Genomic DNA, 20,018 nt, shown 5'->3' on the forward strand with positions numbered 1-20,018 from the left:
TGAGTATTGGACAGAGCTTTATTTTATCCAATAGAGTTAAAGCATTTTTGAAACAACATGCACCAATAAATTGAGCATTAAGAATGTAAACATTGAAATATGCAAATCAATTAGAAAATGAATTTGCACAGACATAAGCTCATTATAAAGATATCTTGTGACTAAACAATACAATAGCTCCATTTCGAGTGGTGGCTCGGGGTGTCAAAGATGTGGAAACTTTTAAGCAGAATCACAGACCCAGCTGGGCTAGGCTGGATATCTGTCTTTTTCTTTCTTCTCCCTCCTCTGCTACAGACCAGAACCTCATCTATCCCCAAAGCCCCCAAGACACAGGTCCCCACACCAGACAGGCCATCTGTCAAAACAAGTTAGACGTCACATCACAGCTTGCCACAACTGTGGTAATCATGGAGAAAGTCACTAAAAGTGTGCTTATTCAGGGTAAAATGACTGAACTATTGCCTCAGTCGCAGACAGCATGATGTAAAACTATTTGCATTGTAACTGATTACATCTATTGGTGCATTTTAACCTTTAACCCTGCTTTGGTTCCCAAGCTAATTTGCTAAAAAGAAGGAAAATACACTTTACAATAAGGTTCCATTTGTTAACCATGCCCGTTAACACAAACTAACATTAGGCATAGCTAATTGGACCTTATTGTAAAAGTGATTACAAATTTAAACATAAAGGCTTCTTTGTAAGCAATAGGATCTCTTTCACTGCTGTGCCCTCACACAGACAATTACCTCAGAACATGTCTGTCCTCTGCTCCTCATGGGGTTTCTTCTATCACCATTTCCCATCATGCATTCCTTATTATGTCCGTGCTTTCTGCAGAGCCAATCAATATGCTGAAAAACCGGACAAAACAATCTACACACTAACTCTGATTCATTTTGGATTGTTGCTATCAAGGTTTTGGTGATATAAGAAGACTCAAAAGAATAGTTGTCACACAAAAGCAATTGTGCCTGTGTTTTTCCATTAGACACTTTTATCCAAAGTAACTTACAATTGGGGGATACATAAAATAATTCCTCAGAAGAGGCAAACAGACACAGGAAGTGCTTGTAATACCAAATTTTAGACATTGTTCAAATTAATACAAGCTAGAAAAAGAATGAATAAATAATTATTATCTTTTTTTTTTTTACGATGAAGCCAAGTAGTTTCGAATAAGATGAGTTTTCAGCTGTTGCTTGAAAATTGTCAGGGATTCAACATTCCAGATAGGGATGGGAAGATAATTCCACCAGCCAGGAATGGTGAACGAGAATGTTCTGGAAAGTGATTTTGAGCCTCTCTGTGATGGTAACGGATCTCAAACTTTATTAGATTTAGATTTGTAAAAGTGAGTGGAAGTAGGCGGGTGCTGAGCCTGTCGCTGTTCTATATGCAAGCATCAATGTCTTGAACTTGATGCAAGGCGCAACTGGTAGCCATCGCAAGGAGATAAAGAGAGGTGTAACATGGGGTCTTTTGGGTTTCGTTGAAGACCAGTCATGCCGCTGCATTCGAAATCATTTGTAGAGGTTTGATTGTGCTTGATGGAAGTCCAGCCCGAAGAGCATTGCAGTAGTCCAGTCTAGAAATGACAAGGGCCTGAACAAGTTGTTGTGCAGCATGCGCCGTTAGAAAGGTCCTGATCTTTCTGATGGTTGTGCAATGCAAACCTGCAAGATCAAGCAGTCTTTGCAATGTGGTCTTTGAAGGTCAGCTGGTCATCAAAGGTTGCACCAAGATTTCTGACAGAAGTTGATGGGGAAATTGTAGAAGAGCCTAGCTGGATGGAGAAATCATGCTGTAGAGTTGGAGTGGCAGTGAAGACAAGAAGCTCAGTCTTTCCAAGGTTGAGCTGTAATGATATTCTTTCACCTATGCCGAGATGTATGCCAGGCAGCCTGAGATTCATGCAGCTACCATTGGATTATCTGTTTGAAATGAAAGATAGAGCTGTGTCATCAGCGTAGCAATGGTAGGAGAATCCATGGGCCTGTATGATGGGACCCAGTGATGTTGTGTATACTATGAAGAGGAGGTGTCCAAGAACTGACCTGAGGAACACCAGTGACAAGTTGATGTGCTTTGGATACCTCCCCTCCCCAAGTCACTTTGAATGACCTATCAGTAAAATAGGATTCAAACCAGCGAAATGGAATTCCTGTGATGCCCAGTTATGAGAGGGCAGACAGAAGGATCTGAAGATTGACAGTGTCAAAAGCAGCAGATAGATCCAGCAGAATAAGAACTGATGATTGGAATCAGCTTTTGCAATCCGCAGGACTTCTGTGACTGACACCAGCGCAGTCTCCATTGAATGGCCACTCCTGAAACTTGACTTGTTAGCATCTAGTTTGTTGTTCTGTGAAAGAAACAATGATATCTGGTTGGAAACAACTCTTTCGAGGGTTTTTGCTATGAATGGAATGAGAGAGACAGGTCTGTAGCTATCTGGAAGAGGAGTGTTTAATGTAGGTTTTTGGAGCAGTGGGGTTACCCGAGCCTGCTTGAATGCAGTGGGGAAGGTGCCTGTGAGGAGAGATGTGTTGATGATGTGTTTGAGTGCTGGTAAAAGTGTAGGAGAGATTGCTTGGAGGACGTGTGACGGGATTGGGATTAGAGAGCATGTTGTAGGATAGCTGCAGGAGAAGTTTTGATATTTTTGCTTCAGTGAGGGGACAGAAGGAGAAGATGGGAGTTTTAGCAGTGGGTGTGGTTGGTTTGAAGTCCTGTGTGTGTGGGGCTGAGAACTGACTACTTATCATTCAGTTTTTTTCTATGAAGAATGTGGCGAAATCATCAATTGTTAGAAGTGGTGGGAGGTGGGGTGGAGGGGGACAGAAGAGGGAATTTAATGTTCTGAAGAGATCACGCGTGTCTCTCTGCTGCCCGGAGTTTGGTCCGGTGATCACGAAGAACATCGGATAACCAGGGGTTAGAAGGGGCAGCCTGTGATGGCCTGGATGTGAGAGGACAAATGTTGTCTAGACAAGAGGTTAAAGTAGAGTATAAAGTGTCAGTTGCTGCATTCACATCCAGAGATAAGAAATGGGTAGGTGAGGGAAGAGAGGAGGATACTATGGAGGAAAGATGGGAGTGGGAAAGGCAGTGAAGGTTTCATCTAAAAGTAACTGGTATGGGGGGTGGGGGCACACAGGTAGGAAAATGTAGTCTAAATGTAATGAAGAAATGGACAGCGATATGTAGGGGTTTTACCAGAAAGTTGTCTGCAATACAGTTGCGTGTGTAAATTAAGTCAAGATGGTTGCCTGATTTATGTGTACTTATAGTGGTATGCCATTTGAGATCAAATGAAGCGGGGAGTGAATGGAAGTCTGTAGCATAAGGCTCCTCTGTAGCATAAGCTTATCCCTTGTTGTGCAGCAAACTGGCCTCATTAGGGCAGGATAAGTGGCTGATCGGATATCCTATATCCTGATAGGAAACTCAATATTTCACAGCTGATCAGTTAAGTGTGCTTCTTGAAGAGCTACATTGGTGAACATAAGCTAAACAGAGTATTAGTTATTATATAGGTAAAGTAGGGCTGGACGATTAATCGAAAAGTAATTGAAATCGAAATTCAGAACCTCTAACCAACGTGTCGGTTATTTTGTTTTTTAAATCCTGTTAATACTTAAACAGTACATACTTAGTAAAATAATACTACCGTGTGTGTAGCAACTTGACTCTGCCCCATAAAAGCAAAACACATTCAATACATAGTGATGGCGCGCGATCGGGTGTGTATTATTATATCAAGCTACTATGTTCGCGCAGCTGCATTGTTGCACGAACACTCATATAAACAGTAGATGTGAAGATCGTGCACACGAGGAATGCAGAAACTAGTTGTCAGCGCTGTCCTGTGATTTATCACTAAAGTAGCTTAGAATCTCAAAACTTATTATATTTTTCTACTTTTGAAGGAGCTAGGCTATTTACAACCCACAGCTTCACAATAATATATAGATGGTATGACTAATTCACACACGCAATCACTCCTACTGGTACTGTGCTAAATTATCTTTATCTGATCATTTATCTCTTACACCGAGCAATAATTTGTAAGAAATGTTACAAACATAGATAAAATAACTGCTGATAGTGAGCTATGATGTCAGATCACTCTTTCAATAGGAAAAAATATCTCACCTTTAATAGTCAATCATATTTACAGTACAAACCTTGTCAGTGAACTATGAGGCCAAAAAAAAAAAAAAAACCTGAAACAAAATAATCATTCATTATTTATAATTGAGGTAAAATGTTCAATTTATCAAGGTTTTGATTTTAGGCCACAATCGTCCAGCCCTATGGTAAAGTGATATGTCAGATTTAAGGGGGGGCAATGAATTCAACTACTACATGCGACCAATCAGCATCTTACAACTTTACAGTGCATGCAATTCTTATTGTTAAAAATAATGACCTCTTTAAATATAATTGATTTTCTCAGTATTTTCTCAGTACGTGTGCATATAATTTTTGCTTAAAACAACCCATAATTCATATATTCAGGAATATCTGGCTGCACAAATGTCCTCTGACGAAAAACAGCAACTGATCAGTGGTTTCCCTGACTACAACCCCACTGTAAATGGCTTTATGACTTATACAGAGATGAGCAAAAATGTTAAGGGCTATGATCTCAGAGATAACTTTGATGTGACTGGATGGAAAAGTAATAAAGAACGTCTTTGAGATGTTGATCGAATGATGTCAGCATGACTGGTGGTTTTACTGCTTCATCTTTTTAGGAGTTATTGACTATTTTGCTCTCTTTGAAACACAGTCACTAAATTCATCATTTTATAAATTATGTTTAATCATATATATATATATATATATATATATATATATATATATATATATATATATATATATCTACATATAGACCCACATTCAAAACATGCCATTATAACTTTGTAAGACATTTGACACCTATCAATCTGAAGATTTAGTTTTGTAATTAACTGATTGAATAAACTCTGCTAATGAACAGCTTAAAGTAGAGCTAATGAACAGTTAAGAATCAGCTGAAGGGTTCACCCATTAAAACCATTTAAAATGCAGTTGTTTTACAATTTTGATGCTTAAATTTAAAATGACAAAATAAAATCAAATGTGTATATGCATTCACAGAACAAGTGTTTCTTGTTTTGTTAGATCAGCTATCTGAAGTTGATTAAAATCAAATTTGATTGAAAGGAACAATTTCCAATCACAAAACTTTTGATTAAAAAAAGAAAACTCACCAGTGTGTTCATTGTGCAAATGTGTGAAACTACATCACACTGAGAGCAGGGAAGCACTGTGTTTAACATTCCTTTGGCCTTGCAGCTCATAGCATAAAGAAGCTATATTTAAAATAGTCCAGATGTTAAATGTTCATGGTAAAAAAAAGTTTTCATTTCTTGCGAAGGACCTTGTCACCCAGAGGCACGTCATCCATGAGTTTCTGCAGATGTGAAAGGTAAAGAAAGCTTTTGATAGCTGTACAAAAAAAGTCATGCTTATTGACCGAAAAAAGGATATTATCAGCCCACCTTAAGCAGTCTGGCAAAGTATGCTCTCTCGTCTTCTCCGTCCCCCTGTCTGACATCCACGTGGTATCTCCTGCAGGCCACAGTCAGCTCATCAAGAGTGTAAAGGTGGGCGGGGTCAATAGAATGCCCATTAATGAGGCTGACCAGATACTCTCGATAATGCTTCCTGAAACACAGATGATAGCACTATTTTATTTACTTCATAAAAGGAATTTGGGTCATTTTGTCTGGCTGAGTAGACAGGTGTTTTTTTTTTTATATAAAGTCAACAGAGCTCTTCGGCCATTGCATTGCAACTGATGTTTTTATAAGTGTCTCACTAATCCTGTTCAAGACTAGATCATACGGTGTTCAAAACTTAAATGTGATTACAATATTCACTCACACTGTGTCAAATTAAATACTATCCTTCATATAAGCGTTGACATATTCTAAGTATTCAAACATTTGTTAGAGTCTTTGGGCCAGATTTACTAACATCTTGTGCCAGTGCAAACCATCTTTTGGCGTTAAATTAGTACTGTCAGGATTTAATAAAGGTGAACAGTGAAGAATTAGTGCTGAAAAAGAGTTGATACAGTTATTTTTGTGCCTGACAAGACATCTGCCAGTATTCGGTAAAGTAACATATCACGGTAATTAATATGCACAATATTGTTATCGTGGGCACTTCTAAATACCGTGAATAATTATATATTACAAATTATTCTGAATTTGGAATTCATTTTAAGAATACTTTTCCCATCAACTGGTCAAAATGTACAACACTGCTGTATGCTTCTTGAAAGATGTGTGTGTGCTTTGATGTAAACAAGCAGGCAACCAGAGAACCACAAGGGGGAATGCGTGAGAGATGCGCTGAATGAAAGCACATTCACTCTCTGACAGCAGATGGCACTAAACTGCAGAAAGCATAAAGTCCTTACCCTGGAAACCCCATAAATCTAGGAGCTGCACTACTTTCTAATATATATTTAAATAATTTTACATAGCCATTCAGATTTGTTCACCACAGTGCAAAAGACTTAATAGGCTATTTATAACAAAAAAAAAAAAAAATCCCAGTTTAATCTGGACTACAACATGCCCTAGATATTGTTTGAAAGTGTTTTGATTCATTATTGTTAATTCACACTTTACATTAGGGCTTTATTTATTAAAATTAGTTAATTCATTAGTTAACATAAACTGCCAATAAAAATTTTATCTGAACATTCACTAAGCTTAGGTAATCAAATATTTAATAAAGTTGTTCAAATCTAAAGGTGCAACTGTATTATTTAATGAGCTTACATAAACGAAGATTTTTTTTTTTTTTTTTTAACAAAGATTAATAACTTCTGTAGCAAATGTAGCTATTGCTCATTGTGAATGTTAATAGTTAACTAAAGAGGTCTTACTGTAAAGTGATACCTATGGGTCTCTATGAAAGCTGTATGTGAATGTATACGATCTGCAGAGTTGTAAAGCTTAAAGTGCACAATAAATATAGTTATCGTCTCCGAAAATAAAAAATTGACTCTGAACAGCCTAAACGAGTTGTCAGTAATTCGAATCCCACATCTGTCGCGGCTACAAGTCACAAGGTAACATATTTGCTCACTAGTCCACTTCCAGTCCAGCCTATTAGATAATATACTAGTGATCGTGCTAAACTATTCTAAACTCAAATTTGTAGATCTTAAAGATTGAAAGAGCGGTCAGAACCTTATTGGTAGTAATGTTGAAATTCATTTATTGCCTACCTATTCCAAAGAAACACTGATTTAAAAATGATTCACATTAATAGAGGTGAAGGTACTGCCAAAAATTATGTAACCAAGTGCAAAATTAAAAGTATGGTCTTTTTTCGACATGTTTGTGTATTGTTGTTACAGAATTTCAGTTATTAAATGAACATTTTAACAATCTTAAGAATTCTTGTTTTTCCCCAAGCGTCAACCTCCAGCTCTCTTTTGTGAAGCCAACAAGTGACTAAAACTGCATTTCATTGACTGGCCGCTGAATGCTGGCTGCAAAAGGGAGTCAGTCCCATAGACTCCCCATGTTAAAATGCCCAACTTTACAGCAGAAAAAAAAAACATGTTGACAGCCTGGTGCAAAAAAATGAGTTTGGACTATATTGCTAATTTTGCCCTTAATGACAACTGTGAGAAGGTGAATTTTTTCATAACTCATCCGTTTAAATTTGATCAAGCCTTAAAGTTCTGCATAATTAAGGGAGTGGCCACTTGAGTGACAGGTGGATAGCCGCTGCTGACACTGCCATCGAGCTAGGTGAGTGTGGCTTCAGCAACAAGCTCCCGCCTTTGGCCCATTTTCGATTGTCCAGGAGAGTCACGCGGTGACGCGCTGCCAAGAAGGCAAAGGCCCGCTCTGCACACTTTGAGCTTCAAAAACGCTCTTTAGGAGTCTACGGGTGACGTCACGGATGCTACGTCCATGTTTTATATGGTCTTTGGTTTTTCCACTAAGAAAAACCTTCTGTGGAATGGAAAGGTTCCATGCATGTAAAAGTTTCTTCATGGAACCACAGATGCTAATAAAGATCCTTTATTTTTAAGAGAGTAGAGGGAGCAGTCAACATGGTAACATTGATGTCACTCACTCGCAGAGTCCTGCCTGGGCTGGCTGAGTTTGAGCCCCACACGGCGAATCAGTCGGACGAGGCCCTTCATCTTTCTGCTCGATCACTCCACACACACCTGACGCAAAAACACCACAGCAAGGATGCATTTGGGGGAAAGGTCGAGATTTTGAGAAAGATATTTTCAGGACAGAGAAGTGGAAGAGAGCGTGAAATAAAGCTGTAAGGAGTAAGTGTATGTGTGTGTTTGACTACGATTTCATGGTACAAATATAGCCTCGGCCTGAGAAGCGATAATTGGATGGCTGTTTATTCAGAAAACAGTGTTTTGCTTTACAATGTCTAGCTTTTAGGTTTTCATTACAGTAATAGCAATTTTGCTCCACTGGGCAATTGAGATAAAGAGTGAAACTGGACGCAATCTAGACTTTAAGACAGAGACGGACAAATTAGATGAAAAGATAGACAGATAAACAAATTAGAGAAGTACTGGGTAGATAAGTCCACACCACAGCTATAACGATAACGTCACAAAGGAACAATATCAGTGGAATCACTTTCAGAACATTTAACAGCAAACAGACAACATAACTTTAGTACGCGCTTACAAAACACAGAACATTATTGTTCACTGGTTTGGACGCTAATATAGTTATCTTTCTTTTTATGAACAGGCTGTTAGAACAAACCTTACGAATCTTACGAATAAAGACGTACCAGTCTGTGCTCCTGGTGCAGTGTCAGTATTGTAGTTCACCCCCTTTTTCTGAGGAAAAAAAACTTACGTTCAAACAAATCTCCGGAATAAATCAGTGGAGATAAGAAGTGATATTTCATCACCAAATCTGGCACACAAGTGCTGTGCGTGTGAATGTTTAGGAGGAAATGTGTGTTCCTGTGTCAAAGCGAGTGTATGTGTGTGTGTGTGTGTGTGTGTGTGTGTGTGTGTGTGTGTGTGTGTGTGTGTGTGTGTGTGTGTGTGTGTGTGTGTGTACCTGCAGTAAGGCCTGAAGCCTGGCAGGCTCCCAGTCTCGGAGGTAGAAGAGGCAGTCTCTGGGGTGATGGGCATGCAGACCTGTCACAGTACACTGGTTCACTGCACACGTCTGCCAGAGAAGGAGTGAGCAAGATGTGAGGGAAAGAGGATGAATAAAAGGGGGGAGGAAACAGTGCTCCCGAGAAGGCTTCTACTTATAGCCCAGCCATAGCTGGCTTCAAACTGAATATCACAGTCACGTACAGTGCCGTATAAAATGCACATAGAGCTACAAATAGGCACAAACAATCCTAAGACGACAAGACAAGCCAGAAACTCACTGTGTGGAAGGGGTTGTTGCATCCACTGCAGAACTGATACCTGCACTGGGAACAACTGAAGTGCATACATCCACCCCTGGCCAGGGCATACTGGAACCTGCAGTTAGGGCAAGCTACAAGACAGAAACACACATATAGAAAAAAGCATTACATGACAGAAAGAACAGGCTGTGTGAGTTTTTTTAGCCTATACAGTGAATGTTGAATTTTTTTGAATTTAATAAAAGAAACATAATTTACATAATCAATCAGACTCTTTGTCTATTGTCATGACAATCAAATCACATTGAAAATCCAGGTAAATCAAATAAAATCCAGGTTTTTCCTGTAACCGTCAACAGACAAATACACAGACATGGCATAAAATGAAAAGAAATAGGTTTTAGCTTTAAAAGGAAGAAAATATGAGTCACGAAGATAAATAATAACTACATTAAAAATTTACATTACATATTTAAATATACATTTATTATAAGCGTTATATATTTATTATATATTCAAGTATATATTTATTTATTTACAAATCATTGATTTCATTTTTGTAATTGCTTACTGATTGCACCACTTGATACCCATTTCTTGACAGGTAACAGATCAAATTGAGTTGTTCTTTATTTTATATATATATATATATATATATATATATATATATATATATATATATATATATATATATATATATATATATATATATATATTAGTGGTGGGCATAGATACATTTTTTTAAATCTAGATTAATATCAGTGTGATCTTGAAATTAATCTAGATTAAAATGGCTCATTCGAATTGCCATAGCTGGGGTCAGCGGGGACCCGGTGAAGGTTGTATCAGTGGATCCTGTCTGAAATTGTTTAATTTGCATGTTCGTTTATTTTTATTTATTTATGCTATTTACACAATGTTTACATTTTTTTTTCAAGTTTGTAGGTGTCAAGGTACAGAAACCAAATAATTGCATGTAAAATAGCACTGGTTAGTCTTCAATGTAAAAATGAAATATACAATCAAAGCTACATTTATTCAGACACATTTCTCACATTATTACAGTTTCGCTGTATATATATAAAAATTATGTCTGGTGTCTGAATAATTTTTGGTCTGACTGTTAAAACTACAAAGTAATTCAGTCAAGAGCAGTGAGTGATTATCATTTTCTTGGATTAACATTACAGCAGCCAGTAGCTAAATTAGGCGCGGTCACTTTAAGAGACCATGAACACATCCAATATAATACACATCCCATTTTTCTTCAACTGTTTACTCTCACTTAAGAAATAACTGACAGTTTTTTTCGAGCATAATTTCCAAGGTGGATATTTTGACATGTTTTGTATGTATTTGTCGGCACAAGAGAAAAAATAAGCAAATTCGATGTTCAAGTGTTTTGAGACGCCTTTCTCTGCGAGCCCTGAACACCAGAACACCGCGAGTACTTAATTGGGCTCTTTCATCCCTTTTTTTGTTCAAACTGCGGTTTGTATTTGTTCGTTCAGGTGCAGGAGGGACTTCGAGGAGAACTTCGCAGAAGAGAGCTCGGTTCAGTGTCGCTGTCCGTGATACGCTGCTCTCGATCTCGTGAGCTCCGAACACAGTGCGAGTGACCAGTTACTCTGTTCAGCGTTTCTGCATCTTGTGTTTGGATGCTTTAATGTTTAAATCGACATATATATATATATATATATATATATATATATATATATATATATATAAAACGGTTCCTGAAATGCAGTGGTTGAATTCTTAATTCTCCTCATTCAAACCTAGAATTGTTGTATGGTGAACTAGATCTGAACAATGCTATATGACCAAATTTTAGGCTACGAGAGCATTCTATTGTTGACATTTCAGATCTTGATTAGTCACAATTAACACATGCCACATACCAATCCGTATTACAGACAGATATACAGTATAGATAGAGTTGGACAGGCAGACTGATAAATATATCTCTTTGAAATTCCATCTATAGAACTCCATATTTAATATTTCAGCATACTGAATCATTAAAAGGACCTTCAGATGTATGGACAGAATGACAGATATACAGATAAAAGGAAATCCAGATGAATGGATTCAGAAGAAAAGAGAGGGAGAGAAAAAGTCTTAAGTGAAACGCTACACTAAAAACAACTATTGAGCAATCAGTAACTCTCTCACGAGGTGTGAAGTCAGAATTAAAATGCCTGTGAAAAAATACCCAGCATTAATATTTTATTTGGTTTTCCTTCTCCACTGGACCAAACACAACAAAAACAGACTGTGTAAGCAGGCGATTTGTTCCTTAAGGATAAGATCCATTCTGGCTGTCAGAGTGGGGCAGGGGCAGAGATGGCAGCAATACTGTTTGCTGCGAGTATATTTGGATTAGAAGAGTGAAAGGACAGGTCCGACAGGCTTCTAGAGCAAATCAAAAGGTGACTCACTGATCCCATTGTCACGCAGGTATCCTGCCAAGCCCTGCCTCTGGTACTCGGGGTCATTCTCTCGCTTCCACAGCTGGAACTGCTCGCACGAGAGCCCCATGTGCTGCGGCTCCCACTGCAAACAGAGACAGACAGAGAAAGAGTAAGACATTAACTACCATCATTCAATTAAATATTCATTCAGTGTTTTTGTCACTACACATACATATGAGAGTTTGTTTTGGACTTGTTGGTAAACATAATGTGTTATTGCATTATGTGACACTCTTTTGAAGCTACTGACTACTGCTTTTCTACTGAAAAACACAGGTGAATTGAGAGTGCTGCTACTTTTAGTTACTCCCCAACACTGAAATTCAAGTCTTGTGTTCATGTGTATTTCCGTTTCTTGCTTTCTGAAAACACTTGCCGGTTTTTTGCACTGCGCACAGAAGCTTTTCCTGCACTGCATACAGGTGACCTTGAGTTGATCGCCGTCATAGATGAAGCCATATGAACACTGTGGAAATGAGAAGAGAGAGAAAGAGATGCATGAGATCACATTGTGCACCTCTTTTCAGATCACTAAATTATGCTTGAATGAGACTAAAGCAGATTGAGCAAGAGAGCTATCTATGAGAAGAAGTGAAAAGTGCAGGGAGGCAGTGTCACTCACATGGCTGCACCACAGGAACTTTGGGTCCTTGATGAGAGCCTGCTCAGTCAGCTTCTTGTGGAAAAGATCGTACACATCCGGCTCAAGACAATCCCTGAGCTGGGCAGTCACACACACACATAGAGACACACAGAGACAGACACAAACGCACAAAAGATGGTTTCATACATCACAGTGAGTAGCCTGAAGCCCAGCTATATTGCTGCTGTTTTAAATTCCCAGTATTGCACTGATCCTCTTTTTTTTTTTTTTCTCTCTAGCAGTACCTGTATGTCCAGAGTGGAGAAGTAGCTATTCAGGTGCTCAGGGTTGTTGATGTCAGGCTCTGTGCAGACAGGACACACCATGTCTCTGATGTGCTTGTCCCTCACCGCTATGGTGAAATGCTGCTTGAAACATCCACAGCACACGGAACACTGGCACGATGTCAGAGACCGCATCTAAGACAGACAGAAAAGCACCAAAAAATAGCCCTGATTTAATGTACTTTCAAACACATTCATTAACCCCCAAAAAATGTAATGTAGCATTTTTCCATGTAGAGATCGTTTGTGAACTGGACCCAGTGGGACAGTATGACTAGTAGTCATTTTTCAAAAAATTTTCTTTTTGCATTCCACTGAAGTAATTGACAACATAATGGTGAGTAAATGACTTGATGATGATTTTTAGGTGAACTTCCCCTTTAACAGTTCATATGCCTAAAAGTAAGGGCATTCTGATGTCAAAAGTGTAAGTTTTGGAGTCCATCACATAGAAGGGAAGGAGCTGATGCAAAGTACCTTGCTGTGGGGAAAAACTGACAGACAGATGGGGCATTCCTTATTCAGCACACGGCGAATGAAGTCCCGGTCAGGTGATTCACGCACTGCCTGAACCACATCCTCCAGTGTGTATGTGGCTGTGGGGTCCCGCAGCAAAGACAGAACCAGCTCACAGCGCCCCCAGCTGGGCAGGTCAAACATTGCTAGCAGCCTACGGCAAACATGCTGAACACAATATATATATATCACACAAAAAATGATACAGACTAAGTTTTCACAAAAAACTGTTTTGTACATCTAATGGTGAGAAAGGAATGCAGTGTCTCAGTGAAGCTCCATTAAGGTAAAAGGCCAGTCACCTGTTTATCAGGATGGTTGATGTCAATGGGGGGCTCTGGTTCGTCACTCCACATGCGCTGATGGAATGGCTCCAGTAAAGGGCGCTGCAGCAGAGCAAGAGCCCCCCTCACATCCCCTCCACTCTGCCGCAGGGCTTCTTCACAGCGGGTCACATCATTAAAGCCCAGAGAGCCAAGCTCTTTTACCTAACAAACAAAAAGAGCCAAAATGTCATATTTACCAGGAATGATACTGATAAGCCAATAATTATTTTCATGTTACGGACAACATTAATACTCAATATTATTTAATTTAAATATATAAAAAATAAAACACTAAAAACTGTGACTAGGCAACATTATAACAATTATTTTAAAAATGACATTTAACAATGTTATTATTAGAATTTTGTGTCATGGTATTATTGTTTTAATCTTGTAGTTCTGTAAAGCGCTTTGGTCAGTCAGTGGCTGTTATAAAATGTGCAATATAAATAAAATGAACTTGAACTTGAAATATGTACCTGTACATATAGAAAACGGATCTGTTAAGCGTTATATATTCTTATCCTGTTGTAAATGTTAATAAAAGTTGTTGCCTAAAATAGTATCAAAACACAGCTTGACATACAGCTTCTCCAAATTAAGCTTTCTTTCCTACTGCCATCCCTTCAATTTTAATGTTAGCATTTAAAGTTACATCACTAAATATTCTGAAAAGTCTAGAAACACAGATGAAATTCCCCAAATAGTAGCCATAGATGTTTAATCAGTATGAGTATCAGTATTATGGTGTTTGGATGCACAAGAATAGTCTTTACTCACTTTAACTCTTCGGGCTCTGAGAGCCTGTCTGACAGCCTTCTCATTGTCGCCCCCTGCTGCCAGCCAGGCCCGTTTAGCTTCTGCTCTGGACAGGGGCACTGCATTGCTCTTTTGTCCATCCTGGCCATTGTCCCCCCCTAAACAGTTTGATTGTGTGTTGGGTTCTTGCTGATAGGATGCCGCCATCACACAGATCTCATCAAGCACATGAGGTAGCTCGGCTTTCAGCCAATCATACGGTGTTACATTACTGTTTCCTGATACACACATGCTGGTGTAAACCTCCTCTGGGCTCACTCCTTTCTTCTCTCCCTCCTGAGAAAAGGACAGAGGCAATGAGGATACTTGTAAACTTCTGAGGATGATGCGCAGGCTACAACAACAAAAACGACCAAACTTACACGAATGATCTGAATAAGTTTAAGCCCTTCCTCCCTCATCAGTCTTTGCCTTTTGAAATCAGGGTCCTCAGTGGGAATGACTTTAGGTGGCGCTGGAAGCGGTGTGATGTCCTTGACTGGTGAGAGTGGAAGGGGCTTAGGGAGTGACAGAGCAGGCTCTGACCTCGACAGACAACACATTTCGCATACAGGTGATAGTGTGTGGTTGACATACGTACAAAACTGGCAAACCCACTAAATGACAAGGAAAATAGGAGAAGTCAAAACAGGAACCTGCATTCAGGATAAAACTCAGTATGAGACTCATTTCATTTGCAATGACAATTCTCTTCAGTTAATCGGTGTTAAATAGATTATCTATTACACCCACCAGCAGCAGCACCAAAAAGAACTGTGATCTTTATTTAGCACACCAAAATAACACTGGCTCATTAGAAGTTTATACATCAGAACTTCCTGATAAACAGTAGAGAATGTAGGGAATCTTTACATTACTTTTTGCAACATAGTGCATTCGAATAGACAATATAACTGAATGAATAGACACTATCAGATGAGAACAAAACTGAATTCGAATTGAGCTGGATTATGATACTATTGTTTTTCATAGTGCAGCTTATATCTGAATCAAATTACTTTAACAATTTATGATTTTTTGCAATATTAACACCGTTATTGAATTAAACTGAATCAACATTGAACTGACTTGAGATGAATAACAATGTTGCCTTCTGTAGAACTCATTTCATAATTAATTAACTTTACACTTAATGAATTGAACTGAATCAACACTGAACTGACTGGAACTAAACAATTACACCATTTTTTTTCTAGAGCTGCTTTACGGCAGAATTTGAATTTGTTTTGTATTTAAATAAGTTAGCTTCTGTTATTTAGCCATGTGTTACCGTGAAAATGCTCTGAAAACTGTATTGTATGAAGCGCTATAGCTTGATTTGACTTATTGGTACATAAATTATACACTTCACCTATATATGTAAACAAAAAACTATCTGTAAGAAAACTGCATATGGTATGTAGTAGATCATGGCACCTGGCTGTCCATGAGTCCTGCAGAGGAGGGGGTCGGACGTGAGGGTGTGACAGGGGGTCTGGTGGCAAGACGAGGGCGCTCACACACCTCGCACAGAATGCTGCTGCCTGCATTCACCACAGTGCAGCTTTTACATTGCCATTCTGATAGAAGGAAGTGATGGGGAAAAAAAATAAAAAAACTGATTTCAGATGTTTATGTCATGTCGAATTATCAGCTTGACATATCAAAAGGTCAAACATCACTGATGGCCTATTTAATGGGGAAAAAGTGAAAGTAAACTGAAAAAAAAAGAAGGATGCACAGACTAACCAGATATTGTAGAGGGCTGAGATGGCTCTTCCTGTAGAGATGGCGCAGCAGAGGACAAGCGGGGTCGATCACAGGTTTCACACAAAACCTGCTGAACCGTATTTACTGTAGTGCAGTATGAACACTGCCATGTTGACAGCGATGAGCTAAGGAAAAAAAAAGAAATGGCGACATACAGAGGTGTTCAACAAAATCCTCTACACAAATATGTTCTCTCAACCTTCCAGAGTAACAGTGCTAACCTGAGCCGTTTTGTGGCTTTTGAGGAAGTCACAGGAATCCTAATGTGCGTGGAACGCCCTGAATGGGAGTGATAAAGCCTGTCACATTCTAAGCACAGCCGCTGAGTACAGGTGGGACAGTGAGCAGACACCGGAAATATACCACATATGGTGCAGATCTCTGCAGAGCAGTTCCACGGAATAGAATAGAAATGATGAAAGCGGACACTCACAATTAAATCTATTATTTAAAAGGAAAGCCAGGGTTGATAATTGTGACATGCTTACCTGTTTGATTAGAGGGCACTTGAGAAGAGAGAGAGTGGGCTGGACTGAATGGAGATTTAGGTTCAAGAGGAGTCAATGCAGGCGAGGGAGTTTGTTTTTCCCATGGACTTTCACTAGGAGAGAAGGTAACTGCATCTGTGCTGATTCCCTCATCCTGTACAGACATTATATGGAGACCACAGTATTAACATAACTTGCAAAAAAGCAAACAAATCTAACAGAAGCACTTTCCCTTATACAAACACCACCATTCGAAAGTTTTAGGCTGTTAAGAAGTCTTATGTTCACCATGGCTGCATTTATCAAAAATACAGCAGAAACTAATTTTGTTAAAAAACAAAAAAAGAAAGAAAAAAAAAAAACAGTTAATATTTATTAAATAAGTGTTTTCTGTTTTAATGCATTTAAAACAATTAATTTAAATTTAATTGATTCATGTGATAGCAAAGCTTTGAGAAGCCATTACTCAAGTCTTCAGGGTCACATGATCCTTCAGAAATTATTCTAATATAATGATTTTGAGCTCAAGAAACAGAAAACAGCTGTGCTGCTTAATATTTTTGTGGCGATTCCAACATTTTTTTAATTGATAATTTTTGTTGTTTCTTTTGTAACATTATAAATGTCCTTGCTGTCACTTTTGATCAATTTAATGTACCCTTGCTGAACAAAAGTATTAATTTCTATTAAAAAGTATATAATAAATAAGTGACTTTTGAGTGGTAGTGTATATATCACTTTTAACCTACTATTTTGATGTTGAAAAAAGTGCATGGACAAGTTATTGTAACCATATAAATGATCCAACAAATTTAAATAAGTGCAGAATGGAAAAAAAAAAAACTGTACCAGCACTCTGAGGGAGGGAATAAGTCTTTCAAAAAACTCTGGATAAGGATGGGTACCCTACAGAAAAGAGAAAGACTCTATGTGAGCTGAATGGTTATTTGTGATTTTGTGATAAACCCACTAAGTGCTTACACTTGACAGCCTCAGACCTTGATTAGCATGTCCAGCTCCATACGGAGACACATGACCTCAAGAGTCACTGATGCCACCTTCCCAACATCTGGCTGGACAACATCATCAGGAAAGCTCAAGCCATCTTGCTGCTGATCGGTGTAGCCATAAAGGTTGAGTACTGCTCTGCCACCCTGAAAGAGGAAGATAAACAATAGTAACCACAGAAATTTGTATGGTTCATACAAAAAGCCTCATAATCTCATCCACCACACACCTGAATAGAATCTACAGTGGTCCTGAAGACAGGATTGTTGTACTTTACTGTACGCCAGTACTTCGGCCTGTTGGGGTTGGTAAGATTGGAGCCATACTTCTCCAAGATGTTAAGAGCGGTGGAAAGCTTCTGCAAGAGGCTGAGGGACTAAAAAGATCAGAAGAAATTAATGAACAACAGAATAGTCATACAAGAATACATTACAACCCAGAAACAACAACAGTTGGTAAAAATGAACTAGGAAGTCATATAAATGAGTGGAAAGAGAACAAATTCTTGTGAAACACGAGAGGAAACTGTGACAGATTACCCAGAGCTATGTATTATTATGCGCTTAATGTCAATCATTCACATGGCCAATATAAACCCATACATTCCCAATTTATACAGTCAGGCCCATAACCACCAAAGACAGTTCCCCCCAAATAATCGGATATGGACAAATTGTGTATAAGATATATTTTCATGACACTTCATGTTTAACAGAGAAAGTTCAAAGTAGGATATAAGAGTAGCTAAACTTTTGATAACTGTTCTATGACAGAGATGTTAAACAACTAAAAACCATATCCATTAATGCAAACTACTTCTTTTTTTTTTTTTTATTTCACCATATAAGTGATTACTGTAGTTCACAACGGAGTACAAGAAACATTAATATGCCATAAATATGTAATATGCCATTTTTAACATATTACAAAGAGTAAATGTGTATTTAAAAATAAAATAGTATTTTTAAATATTTTGATTTCAATAATGGATAGTTATTTTATGTGTTTTTTTCTTTATTCCTTTAAAACCTTTAAATCGTTTTTATTTAAAGGACTACTACTACTACCCACCTTTATCCCCCAATCTTCAAGACATGGTCATAGCCTTGTATGCATTCACTACATGCAAATGGTTAAAAAGTAAATTTTTTGCTTCCTGCTGTATATATAATCATACACTCTTTGGATTGCAGAGGAAAATGAATCATTACACCAGCTCTCACCTCCTTTTTATTATTTCCATTACTGTTCTCCGTCAACATGCTTTCAGCAGCGATGTAGCGGTATTTGCTGGAGGGTGGGAGGGGGATGTTGGCCATGGCTGTCACCCCTGCCCTCATCTCCTGGGCAGAACCTGGAGTAGACAAGCTGACTTCCACATTCACCCTCAGCTCCTCCAGCTGATCACTGAGAGAGGCCATAGCTGAAAGAGAGTCATCAAAGCTTTAGGTTTAAAACACTCAGGGCCTGAATTATTCATTGTTTCTTATGCATCAGGAAACAAACTAATTACACTGTAGTTGGGTTTATAGTTCAAGTTTAGTGGCATTAGAAATGGTGGCTTACTGGTTTATTATGTTTGAAGCATAAACAAGAGTCAACAACACATTTGTTGATCATCTTGTCGAACATACAGAGTCATTTTATCGTTTATTTGCAGTCATTGTTAATATTTTGCATACATGAATGTCACATCATTTAAATAACCTGTATTGATGCTTTTACACTAAATCCACATGAGCTATTACGCTAGCTGTCTTTTGAATTGGAAAGCGAAACCATAACAACTCACACGAAGCTAGTTAGCTAACGTTAAGTCTACTCAAATACATTTCATTTTCTAGATAAACGGATGTTTTACTGTCTTCGTTGTTATTTGTCCAACCCGTACGGACAGACGTGTACTAAAATCAAACCCCTACTATTGTTTTGACTTGCCCGCTGATATTGAATACTAATACGCTAGCAGGCTAACGCTTAGGATTAATAATCAAAACACTGGTCAGCTACATTACGAATAACCTTCTACATGTGGCCCTGTTAATACTTTTTAGTCAACTCAACTGTCTGAAGTATTTTATGAGCTGTCGATTGATAATAACGTACTCACCGTGTATTGACAGAGGAGCAGTGCTCTCCTTCACTCACACGTAAAACTGAAATATCTATCCGCATAGAGGCGCTGTGACTGTGAGGAAGCGCATTTCATCAACATAACAATGGGTAGATTAGTGAAACTGGGGGGTATTCCAGAAAGCTTGGTTAACTTA

At 38.4% G+C, this 20,018-nt stretch overlaps 1 protein-coding gene across 8 annotated transcripts; it reads right to left on the reverse strand.

Annotated features, from left to right (window-relative positions):
* On the reverse strand, positions 1 to 20,006 carry LOC128029319 (E3 ubiquitin-protein ligase RNF31). Of its 8 annotated transcripts, XR_008187360.1 has the most exons (25): positions 19,859 to 20,005; positions 18,972 to 19,171; positions 17,978 to 18,124; positions 17,739 to 17,894; positions 17,590 to 17,646; positions 16,741 to 16,894; positions 16,474 to 16,633; positions 16,232 to 16,377; positions 15,920 to 16,062; positions 14,866 to 15,099; positions 14,465 to 14,779; positions 13,661 to 13,846; positions 13,320 to 13,526; positions 12,804 to 12,977; positions 12,538 to 12,636; positions 12,292 to 12,381; positions 11,883 to 11,997; positions 9,460 to 9,572; positions 9,138 to 9,248; positions 8,860 to 8,908; positions 8,164 to 8,260; positions 5,556 to 5,721; positions 5,265 to 5,467; positions 753 to 837; positions 1 to 358 (listed from the first exon to the last, which is right to left on the reverse strand). XR_008187360.1 is itself a non-coding variant. In XM_052617071.1 (23 exons), exons 2-23 carry the CDS (start codon positions 19,167 to 19,169, stop codon positions 5,417 to 5,419), a joined length of 3,066 nt encoding a protein of 1,021 aa, XP_052473031.1. In that variant the 5' UTR covers positions 19,170 to 19,171; positions 19,859 to 20,005; the 3' UTR covers positions 1 to 5,416. The 8 variants fall into 8 exon arrangements, 2 of the variants coding, with proteins under 2 accessions (XP_052473031.1, XP_052473000.1); XR_008187359.1 differs by lacking the exon at positions 753 to 837; XR_008187358.1 differs by having other exon boundaries at positions 1 to 837.
* Positions 20,007 to 20,018: the final 12 nt, after the last annotated feature.

This window comes from Carassius gibelio, chromosome A2 (assembly GCF_023724105.1).
Source record: "Carassius gibelio isolate Cgi1373 ecotype wild population from Czech Republic chromosome A2, carGib1.2-hapl.c, whole genome shotgun sequence".
Classification (NCBI taxonomy): Eukaryota; Metazoa; Chordata; class Actinopteri; order Cypriniformes; family Cyprinidae; genus Carassius; species Carassius gibelio.

Coding starts and splice junctions, on each gene's coding strand:
- LOC128029319 (XM_052617040.1), bottom strand. CDS start 19,169: ATGGCCTCTCTCAGTGATCAGCTGGAGGAGCTGAGGGTGAATGTGGAA. Junction 13,847..14,464: donor TCAGAGCCCGAAGAGTTAAA/GTGAGTAAAGAC, acceptor TTTGTTTGTTAG/GTAAAAGAGCTTGGCTCTCT. Junction 12,637..12,803: donor TCTCCACTCTGGACATACAG/GTACTGCTAGAG, acceptor GTGACTGCCCAG/CTCAGGGATTGTCTTGAGCC.